The sequence below is a fragment of the Dioscorea cayenensis genome, chromosome 12 (genome assembly GCF_009730915.1).
Source record: "Dioscorea cayenensis subsp. rotundata cultivar TDr96_F1 chromosome 12, TDr96_F1_v2_PseudoChromosome.rev07_lg8_w22 25.fasta, whole genome shotgun sequence".
In the NCBI taxonomy this organism is placed as follows: domain Eukaryota; kingdom Viridiplantae; phylum Streptophyta; class Magnoliopsida; order Dioscoreales; family Dioscoreaceae; genus Dioscorea; species Dioscorea cayenensis.
Window position 1 is genome coordinate 18,533,128 of NC_052482.1, and position 11,745 is coordinate 18,544,872.

Genomic DNA, 11,745 nt, shown 5'->3' on the forward strand with positions numbered 1-11,745 from the left:
CTACATAAAAAAATCATTACAAAACAAAATAAGCAAACATAATCAAATGCAAATCATATTTAACCAATAAACAAACCCTGCTTTTATTCATACATTTTCCACAAATTTACCATCCATAAGCATATCAGTTTTTTACATTTCACCCCCTACCAAACCACTTCCTACTCCCTTAAATTTCCAAAAACCAACAATAATTAAGAAAAAACAAAAAAACAAAGAGGGGTGAAATAATATAATAATAATCATATTAAAAAAAGGGAGGAGAAAAAAAAAAAAATTCAAGCGCTCTTGAGGGAGATACTACGCATCATGCCCTTGAACTCATTGAAATCCACCCGTCCATCATGATTCCGATCAACGGAGCAGATCATCTCATGGACGCACGCCATGCTCCGGCCTTCCACAAGCCCTAGCTTCGCCAGCACCGCCTGCAACTCCGCCTCCGAGATGAACCCATCCCCATCCTCATCGAACACCTTGAAAGCCTCCTCCATCTCCCCATCACCATCCTCCCCCTCCTCCCCCACCGGCCCGAACAACGCATCGCCCAGCGCCGAGTGAAGCTTCTCAAAATCCTCGAACGCGAGCCCTTTCCGCCCCTCCCGGATATAAGTCTCTACCGTGAATCTCAGATCCGTGGGATCGGCGCCGAGGCCGAGGCGATCAAGGGCGAGCCCGAGCTCTTCCACTGTGATCTCGCCATCGCCATTGTGATCAAAGAGATCGAAGACTCGCCGTAGGCGCACAGCGTTGAGGCTGGAGCTACGCAGCCTGAACGACGGCGATGGCCGGGATAATCTCTTGGTCTCCATTGAGGGATTGACAATGAAAATTTAGGCAAAAAGGTGAAATTTTTTTGGTTGAATTGGTGGAGGATTTGGGGGTGGAGTTTATATAAGGAGAAAAAAAGGGGGAGAAATGGAGATGGAGAATGCGCGGGAGGGAAAAGCGCGTGTTTTATCGGGCTTCTAGATTTATTATTATTTATTTATTTATTTATTTTTAAGGTAGGTCCCTGAATAATTGTTTATTTATTAACTTGTTATTTGATCTTTATGAATAATTTATGGGGGGGGTTCGTTTTTGGTTGTCTATAATAAAAGCTAGTGTGTGATTGAATGCATGAGCTAATCAATTTTGTTTGTTTGTTTGTTTTTTTCACCGTCTGATTGAAAACCAACTTAAAAGAAGGGGTGGGGGTTGTTTAATTTTGCTTGCCTCCACTTACTTAGTGCAATGGGAAGGTATCTGGCAGTATATGGGTAGATGATCCAGGAGTTAAAATTTAGGGCCGTGTCTGTAATAGTATTGTTTATGTACTATTTTATTGTTGTTCATTAGTATTATAAAATAAAATATTATTTATTTATTATTTATTAGGTCTTAATATTCTACATCTCTTTATGGTTGTACAGTAAAAATTTAAAATTGTGAAGTTATAATTTTTTATAGGTATAATCACCAAAATAGTCCCTGTATTTTTCTTTCTCTTCCCTTTTGGTCCCTCTACTTAGAAATGCTCCCGACTAGTCCCTCTATTTTTGAAAATGTACTCATTTAGTTAAAAATGCTCCCAACCAGTCCCTCTACTTTTAAAAATGTGCCCACTTAGGGGACTAAGTGGGCACATTTCTAAAAGTAAAAGAACTGGTTGGGAGCATTTTTAACTAAGTGGGCACATTTTCAAAAGTAGAGAGACTAGTCGGGAGCATTTCTGAGTAGAGGGACCAAAAGGGAAGAGAGAGAAAAGTAGAGGGACCAACTAAGGTATTATACCTTTTTTATGTCATTTTAGTGCCTCTTATTGTCATACATAATTCACATATATGATAAATCTTTAAGGGTCATTAAGTCACCGTAATCAATGTACTTTCATAGTTGTATGTTTTTTTATGGCACTTGTTGCCTTTGCCACAATAAAAAAGTTAATTTTTTTTTATAAAAACATCAAACTAAATTTAATTTTAAGAATAAAATGAAATAAAATAAGTCATGAATATACACTTCAATAACAATTTAAATTCTTTTCTGTTTATGGATTTATATAAATAAATAAATATAGTTTATAGCGGTATATATTTAAATATGATTTTCAAACATAAAAAATTAGCAATACCCACTTTTATAGTGTTATGAAGAAACGTTTTCTAATTTATATGTTTTGTATTTTGAGTTGTAGGATTTGTAGTTAATTATCAAAGGCTTTTTAGGAAATTACTTGTGAGCCACGACATTTTTCCATTGAAATTAATTTTATTAAACCAATTAGTATGTTTATTGATATGAAAAAAAAATTAAAATATAAATAAATTTAAGTAGTATGTATGATTTGTTTAGTGACATGTAATTTATATATATATATATATATATATATGGAAAAAGATCATCTAGGTAAGTCCCTAGATTTGAAATCTAGAAACGTTTTAAATCTAAGCCGTTGGATCATCATCCGATGATTGATTGTTTATATAAACACTATACACTTTTTTTTATTGTTCATGATCACTGTACAACACTATAGATAGTGGTTTCTACTATTTATAATGATAAGAGCTGTCAGATTACTATCCGATGGCTATTATAGACATTTTTAGATTTGAAATCTAGAAATGTCCCTAGATGATGGGTCATCTATATATATATATAAAGAGGACAATTGATGTATCAAGAGCGTACTTAGGTATTTTAAGTATTTCATGTACCACGTTGATCCTAAATCTTACTTATACCTAAAAAAAACTCTGATGTTGGTAGGTCAAGTTATTTTTAGCATACGGAGAAGTTATTTTCAACATATATAGTTTTATGTTTATAAAAAATAATAAAATAATGATGATAAAAGCCGTGTTTTGTCACATACCAACTCATTTGTTGCATAAATTAAATAAGTCAAACAATTGGATGGAATTATTTTTTTTTGTTAAATTAAGTACAGATTTAGAACTTTAATAAAATTAGCAACTTGACAAATTCAGTTCATATATAATCGGGTCAAATTTTGATTTAATATGAACAAAACCTGTCAATGCTTGCATGTGTGTATATACAAGGAAATATCCAATTAGTATATAAGGAGTTCAACTAACTATGAACAATTGACTTTGGGTTTATGTGACTTTGTCGGCACATTATCACATGGAGAATACCTTATCTATAAAAATACTAAACATAATGAATGTATTTTATATTAAGTTTCTAGAAATAACACCACACTTTAATTGTGAATCACTCAACTAGCAACAAAATTTCAAAAAACTAGAAACATTTTTTATATTTATATATGACATATTTTTTTAAAATCATTTACTTTTATACCCACGTTTATGTAAATTACTAAATTATTTTGATCTGTTTCATTAATACTTGTACCGGTGGCGGGCTCGCACCGACAAATTAGAAAGGTGGTGAACTCGCCGACATACCTATGGTGGGGCATAATAGAGACAAGCTTGTCCTTTTAGTTTATGGCAAGATATAAGAGAGTGAATTCTAATATCGTAGTATAGGATTTTTTTTATAAAAATTACTAAAATAATACAATTTTAAAAGCTATAGACAAACAATCATGAAAAGAAAAGTTAGAAAAAACTTATGGGAAAGCTGTAAATTTCGGACTCGTAGACAAATTTTCTCATAATTTTTATTTTATACATATAGAGAGAGAATCCATCATCTACATCCATAGATTCAAAATCTATGAACGTTCGTATCAATTGTTTGATTTCAATTCAATAATTGTGCACTGTACAATAAACAGTATCACTGCTACTGTACTTATAAATAGTATTACAATGAAAAATCTAGACCTATACCTATGGGAACTATAAAAAACAAAAAACTAAAAGTAATGAACTATTATTATTCCTACTAAACCCTAATTAGTATTTACTGTAGCTACCCCATTATTACGGCATATTTATATGTGTGTATTATCCTCTTCCTGCTTCCTTTCTCTCCCCTGCCACATGACTTCATTTCGTTATGACAGTATAATTTACTTTTATTATATATTGATAAATAATAATTAAGAATTTGGAAAGGAAATAAAGAACATTTCTCATAATCTTATAAAAAACAACAGAGCAAAGGCCCATATGGAAATTAGGACCACAATGCTTCTTCAAAGCTTCATGTGTTGATGATGACTTGGGGCAGCTCAAGCCTCTGTCTGCGAGTTGTGTGAATGGTAGGTAGCTGGCGGCTTTTCCTTTGGTGGCCAAGGGAGGGTGTTTTCGTAATTGTCTTTGTTCTTAATTTTCCATTAAAAGTGGATTATGTGTTAATTATAACATTATCTCAGTTTTAATGATGATTAATATAATTAAATGTAGTTAATGGTTAGGAACCAAAATATCAATTTAGAGAGAAAATCATGTATATCAAGGATAGTATTCTAAAGGAACCAAAATATCCCAATTAAATTTTCCATTAAAAAGGGATTATGTGTTCATTCTAGTTTCCCCTAAACATATAAATTGATATCCCAATTATTCTTCATGGATAGTATTCTAAAGGAACCAAAATATCAATTTAGAGAGAAAATCTTGTATATATTCAAGCCAATAATTTTTCCACGTTGGTGATATTGATAATTTGACACTACACTTCAACATAAATTTAAAATTTAAAATTGAATAAAAAGTTGACGTGTGTATATATCAGTTATTTATATAAAAAAAATATAAATCTATTTTATGCGCAAAGATATAAGAGTTTTAGAAAATTTTATCATACCATATCGATCTTATTATTTTTTATTCTTTGTGTTTTTTTGTTGTACTTGCACTTTCTTTCTCATCCAATATACCTAGTGTCTGTTTATTTTATTGTACACTTGTATTTATCATTTTTTTAATAACTTCATAATTTATCTAATTTATTTATCTTATTAATAAAAAATTAGAATTTTTTAGAAAAATATAGCACTTGAGTTATTAAATGCAGATAAGTGAAATAAATACAGATAAAACACAGTAGATGAGTTAGTTTCAACATTAATTTTTTTCCCATGTAAAATATTAAATATTTTCACATTGACAATTTTTTTCCAATATTTTTAAAAAATAATTCAACTATTTCTTAAATCCACCAACAACAGGAGAATACCACAAATGCAAGAACCCCCTTTCCATAAATATCAAACCAGTTAATCACCAAAAATAAAAAATAAAAACTCACAACATGTATTGAAACTAAAGACACACATAATAATAATCATAAGATTCACACCTTCTTAACAATCAAATCAACTCCAAACTCAGGCTCAACAATGAGCCTCAAAACAGGGGAATGCTTATACTTAGGAGACAAAGAGAAGCTAAAGTTGTTAAGAATGAGAGCAAGAACAATCTTGAGCTCGGTCATGGCAAAGGTTTGGCCGAGACAAGTCCGAGTCCCTGCGCCAAATGGCACGTACATGTGCGGTAGCTTGCAAGCGCCGCGCACCCCATTAGTGAACCTATCAGGGTTAAACCGGTGCACATCAGGGCCCCATGCTGTAGGGTCATGGTGCAGTGTTGGCACAGGGACATAGATGTTTACACCCTTGGGTATGTGAATGCCGCCTAACTTCATGTCTTGTAGTGTTTCTCTTGTTACATAGGCTCCCGGAGGGTACAGACGTAGTGTTTCTTGTATGATCATTGTCAGCTGGTATATATATATATATATATATGCGATATAAAATTATAAATCATGTGAAATGTGTGAAATGTGAACTATTTTGTGTAGTTTGAATTTTTTTGAAAAAATAGTGAATGAGTAATGTGAGTGATTACAAGTTAATTTCATTCTATGCATTAAGAAAAAAAACGGAGAGAGTTTTACTGTGGTCGTTCAATTAGGTTGAACTGGATTTTATATATAACTAAAAATAAATAAAAATATATATTATTTTAAATTATTTATATAGAAGATATTAAACAAAAAATTCTCACTAGTCCTATGAAATCTAAATTCAATCAATATGAAATGTGAAATGTGAAATATGAAATACAATAAACCAAATTACGCAGTTCACAATGAAATATTATTGAAATTTCCTAAAATAACATGAATCATGCCCAGATCAATTTGGTCACAGTTGAATCATCCAAATTATAAAGTCCAATAGTGAGTTTCGATCTACATAGGATTTAAGGGAAATTAAATTAGACTACCTTAGTCTCTAAATCTGAGTCAGTCTGGTCTGACCAATCAAATTGGTATGGTTTTTACTACATAAATTCCATCACATGTATGACTAAATTAGCTAATCAAATTACCTAAAAGAAAAACCTATTTTGAGATAATAAACAGTATAAAAAAAATGGCATCTCTGTAATTTAAATATATATAAAAAGAATTATAAGATCTCTATGCATGGAAACAAACTTACAAGTTTCATCTTTTGCAAGGCTTGAGCATCAGGCACAGATCCGGGTCCACAGACACTGACGAGCTCAGCGCGCGCACGGTCCTGCCAATCCGGATGCAAAGCCAGCAACATCAAGCACCACGTCGCAGTCACTGCGGTTGTCTCATGACCAGCAAAGTATATAGTTTTGCAGTTATCCACTATGAACTTATCCATATCATCATTATCATTATTATTATTATCATTATTTTTATTGTCATTGTGATTGTGTTGATGATGTTGATGGCCGCCATTGACACTCTTTAGAATGGCTTCCAATAGGTTCTTGCATTTCTTCTTATCCTCTTCATCTTGTTCTTGTTGGTGTTCTTTATTGTTCTCTTTTACTACTTTTAAGATGAGGGAGTGGATTTCTTTGCTTAATTTCCATACCTCCCTGTTCCTCTTTGTTGGTAGCTGCCTGCACAATATATATTTCACATATGCTAATTATTTATTTATTAACATGCTATTTTTTTATTGAATAAATAATTGATAAAAATCCTCTCTTATGATGCGGACTTGTAAACCAATTTTCGTGTTGTTGGGTGAAGACACACAGATTAGATGATCAATTTTCGGGATGTGCGCACACCCTAGATGTAGGTAGCGCTTGTTGATTTCGCCAGAAAATAAAAAATAAAAAATATATTTTTATAAATTATGTATCTTTACTGTAAGAAAGTTGGTATATGTTTTATGTATCTCCAAACTTGAATGTTGAGGGTTTAATCTCGTGATTTATTTATATATATATTAAACTGTTTTACCTTTACTTTTTTAATATGCAAAAAAGAACATAGAGTATGATATTTTACATCAAATAACTACATTTTTCATGATTAAGAATTTTTTTTATTATTATTTTGGAAGAGTATAGGCATAAATATCTAATTTTAATAATATATATATACAAACTTTTTTAAAAATTAATAAAATTTCGTTATTATCTCAAGAGAAAGGAGTAGAGAGGAAGCAAGTTTTGGATATTTTAAAAACTCATAAATTATATAGAATCAAGTTTAATTGTTTGTTTTGGGGTTTATTCTAATTAAAAAATAAGAGCAGTGACAACTACAAATACATGCTAAAGAATTATTTATGACAGAGCTATAAATTATATTTGTTAATATATATTATTATGACAAAGTTTGTCTGAATCTAACCCATTTGAAATAATCAATATTTGCATAAATCACAATCACAATTAAAAAATAAAATTGCACAAATCTCAATCAATCAACAATAACTACAAAGATAGAAAAACTTAGAAAAACACAAGAATTTTGGTGGCTGGGAGAATCAAGTAATGGTAGTAAAAAGCCAAGCAAATAAAGGGAAGTTCTAAATTCTAATGCAGGAACATTGCATGACATTATCAAGAGAGTGTGTGTCTATGTGTGTATATATCAAATTATCAATAAATATTAAAATATTATTATATAGGTATTCCCTTCTTGTCATGGTTCATGAAGCAAAATGAGGGAGGGTAGCTTGAAAGCCTTGAATGGAGGATGCATGTCCCTTTGTTTATTATTTATTAATTTATTTATTAATATATTGTTGGATAAGTTCAAAGGAAGGACAAAGTCTCTGTATTGATTCACTGTGGGGTCAATTAAACAAAGTTCAATGCATCCCTAAAATGGTCCCAAATCTTCAAACCATGATCCAACACCTTTACAATCATGTGTCTGTTGTTGTTGTTAATGTTAATTGCTGCTATTGTTGTTAGTGCTTATAGAACTTTATTAAATGTCATTATTTCATAATTAGTAGTGCAAAGTTTTTATTCCAATACATATCCCAAATTTCATATTCTTACACTTAATTTAATTAATTAAACTTATATTTCATACATGCTTAGAAAAAAATATTTTTTTATAGATTTTTTGGTACAAATTGACAATTTTTTTTTCTGGTTATGTAATTTTTATATGTAAAGCATGCATGACATCTACAATTTGAATTACTATCGTAAAAAATTATAAATGCTATATAAACATTTCTCAAGCTTTATAATAATTCTAGCTATTTTTCATAGTAACAACGTTGTAAAATTTTAAAATTTATGATACTATAATAATATATAAATTTTTATTAAACTATTAATTAAAAGCCCAAAAAACTCTAATAAACAGAAAGAAAATCAAAATAATAATGATAAAAAAAAAAGCAAAGAATTACCTCAAGCCAGTGATTTCAAGAAGAAGATTAGGTTTGGAGACAGCTTGTTGTAGGGCTCTAAGCTTAGAGAATATCTCTTTTCCCTTTGAATAACTACTCCCAAAACAAGCTCTAGAGATCACATCCGCTGAGTAACTCCTCAAATCATCATCAACCTTCACCTCCACAATTCCTCCTCCATCTTCAACTTTCTCATACCATAACTTCACCAATGAAATTGCCGAATCGATCATCAACTCTATCATACCCTGTATTTATTTGAATACGTAAGTCTGAATTTTTTTAATTTATTATTTTGAATATAATTATATAAAAAAACTCACTTTAACTTTATCTAAGAAGAACTCAGGAGCGATAATTTTTCTTTGATGAGCCCAAAGTACGCCATTGGATTTGAGGATACCATGTCCAAATAATGGTTCATGAGCTTTTTTTAAATACGTCGCTTTGCCGAGATCAAGAGATAAACATAAATTTATGTCTTTCACTACGTCTGGGTGGCTTACATGTAGTGCTGGTACGTTCCCCATTGTGTATAGAAATACATGACCTATAAAATAAATAAAATAATAAATAAAAAGTTTTTTTAAGAAATAAGAAAATTAGGATTATTCTTTTGGCTTGCTATGATATTTTTGATAAGTAGTAACAACAATATCAAAATGATATTTTAAATATAATAAAAATACAATTTTTTTTAACAAAGACTAAAAGACAAAAGTATTAAAAAGAGAAGTCACGAGTGTAGACAATGGTTAAAACATATGTGACAAAATTGTAGTACTATCAAGCAATGTTTCTTGAGTACAAGACTATAAATCACTTTGAAGATGCTGTCTCTATCCTTTTTACCGTGTATTAATTACTTAGGAGCACATTAGATCCATCTAAGATTCTGTTATTTGTCATAAGGACATGAAAACAAGACACTTGTTGGACAGCAAATATGTCACCTTTCCCATCAAGCACAAGATAAAATGAGTCCCTATCATAGGCTTGAAACTTTTCCTATTATTTTTGGACTTAAAACTTTTGAGGTGGCTTTCTAAGTTGCTAGAATAGAAGTTCAACCTTATGATTAGCAAATTCAATTTTAATTAAGTTTTTCACTTTTCAATGTTTAAAATTTTAGTATACAAAATATGAGATTTAAATTTTGAAAAGAATCTCATATTTCAAAATCAAAATGTAAGATTTACTTCTCCCATAACTGAAAAACTATAAATACTAAAAAAAAGGCTAATAAAATCTTTCATATGATTGACGTGATGGACCAAAAACTTTAAATATAAAATAAATCAGAAAAAATTGAATATAAAGTTATCTTACTTTCTACACAACCAGAAACCAATAATATGAAAAAAAAAGTCATACAATTTTTAAAAAGTGGAATGAATAATCGAAACTTAACCGACAAATAAAAAATATGAAAAATGAACATTTACACTTCTCGCATGACCGAAAAATCATAAACACAAACAAAAATAAAATAAAAAGTTTGCAAAAAACGGAATGAAAGATTAAAAACATACCATAAGTTTTCCTCCATTGAGTGAAATAAGGGAAAACACTTGAAGTGTAGTCATGGTGAATGTGACATGCTCCTCCTTTCTCTCTCCCTCTCCTTGCCTTCTCCTCCAACAAAATCCTCTTCATCTCCAAAAGATTTCCATAGAAAAACAGAGGATTTGGACCCTTAATCCCTTGCTTTCTAAGCTCATTCCTAGTCCTTTCAGGCTTCATCCATGATATATAATACAAGTACAAAGCAAAGGTGGTGATAAACCCCACAAAGAACAAAGAGATATTGAAGAGAAACCCTAACCCTAATAAGATCCTCATCATCACTAGCTCCTTAATTGCACTACTTCTTCTCATCCTTCTCCTCTTATTTATATAGAAACCAACATGTCATGCATGCCAATTGAAACATGACAACGGTCTGGCACTACAACTGAAGATAAGACCTCCGAGACCCACTCAACTTGCACTAATTAACTTTCCAATTCCCTTGGTTAAAACAAACCCTTTTCCTCCGAATTAACCGCAAAATCAAACAAAAATATTTAATTATTTAAAATATATTTTATTTGATAATTAAATTTTAATAAAAAAAAATATTATACAAATTTATTATTATTACTAACGGCCTTTGGGTCAGGGCGTTCATTTCAGGAAGGACCAGGGATCGAATCTTATGTCCTACACAAGGTGAGGGCACGTGTGTCGGCGTTGAGCCTTGCTCCTCCCCACACGTGCACGTCCCTGGGTTATGGTGCTTGTGCCTTTCTCAAAAAAAAAAAAAAATTATTATTATTAAAAAACATTCAGTTTTTAAATAAACCTCCTTCACCAGTTGTTACTGGGGTGATACTATTTATGGTACTATTTTAGGTCCCATATGGATTTCATGTGGAAGACATCGTATCCCTTTCCTCCAAAGTTGCATTACAGGAGAATTTATTAGCTTAGTATGGTTCATGCAAATCGACTGAGTGTGTAATTGGCGGGTTATCTTTACCTTAAATTGAGTTTAATTGAGATAATTAGTACTTACGAGGTCGATAAACCATTTTAACCAGTGTACCTCTGTATCTATCTTTTAACAAACTTTTAAGTGAGTGCGCTTATCACCTATTGGCCAAAAAATTAAAAATTAAAAATTAAAAATTAAAAATAGTCAAAGGATTTTCTTGGCTAAAAGTACCACTTGTTTGTGCTGGCTAATTAATCCTCTACCATGTAGACCAACCTTTATTGATAACTCATTATTGTAGAATTATTTAATGATAAACTCTACTAATTTTTCTAAAATAGTTTTAGATGGTCTCAAATCTTGGTTTTTTATTAGCCTAAGAATTTTACATTCAATTCAACTCATCTAACATAATACCAAAATATCATTCTACTGAGTGAACTTTGGTGTGCACTATTACTCAGGAATTTCACAAGCACTTAGCTAATTAAAATGCTGAATTAATTCCCTCCCAACATAAAATCATAAAATCATTCTTTTGGTTGAACTTTGGCATATAAAAGGGGAATTTCATAGGCACTTAGTTTGTTATAGTGCTGAATTAATTCCCTCCATTAATACTACCAAAAAAAAAAAAAGTATCTCTCTTGTGGTTGGTACCTTATATTCATGAATATGGAAAGTGGGA

At 31.0% G+C, this 11,745-nt stretch overlaps 2 protein-coding genes across 2 annotated transcripts; both read right to left on the reverse strand.

Moving 5' to 3' along the window:
- Nucleotides 1-264: 264 nt before the first annotated feature.
- On the reverse strand, nt 265-920 carry LOC120273886 (probable calcium-binding protein CML27). The gene has a single exon (XM_039280625.1). The coding sequence runs from the start codon at nt 810-812 to the stop codon at nt 279-281; it is 534 nt and encodes a 177-aa protein (XP_039136559.1). The 5' UTR covers nt 813-920; the 3' UTR covers nt 265-278.
- Nucleotides 921-5,184: 4,264 nt separating this feature from the next.
- Nucleotides 5,185-10,476, reverse strand: LOC120273916 (cytochrome P450 714B2-like). The gene is made up of 5 exons (XM_039280661.1): nt 10,114-10,476; nt 8,905-9,131; nt 8,582-8,829; nt 6,377-6,815; nt 5,185-5,649 (listed from the first exon to the last, which is right to left on the reverse strand). The coding sequence occupies exons 1-5, from the start codon at nt 10,457-10,459 to the stop codon at nt 5,224-5,226; spliced, it is 1,686 nt and encodes a 561-aa protein (XP_039136595.1). The 5' UTR covers nt 10,460-10,476; the 3' UTR covers nt 5,185-5,223.
- Nucleotides 10,477-11,745: the final 1,269 nt, after the last annotated feature.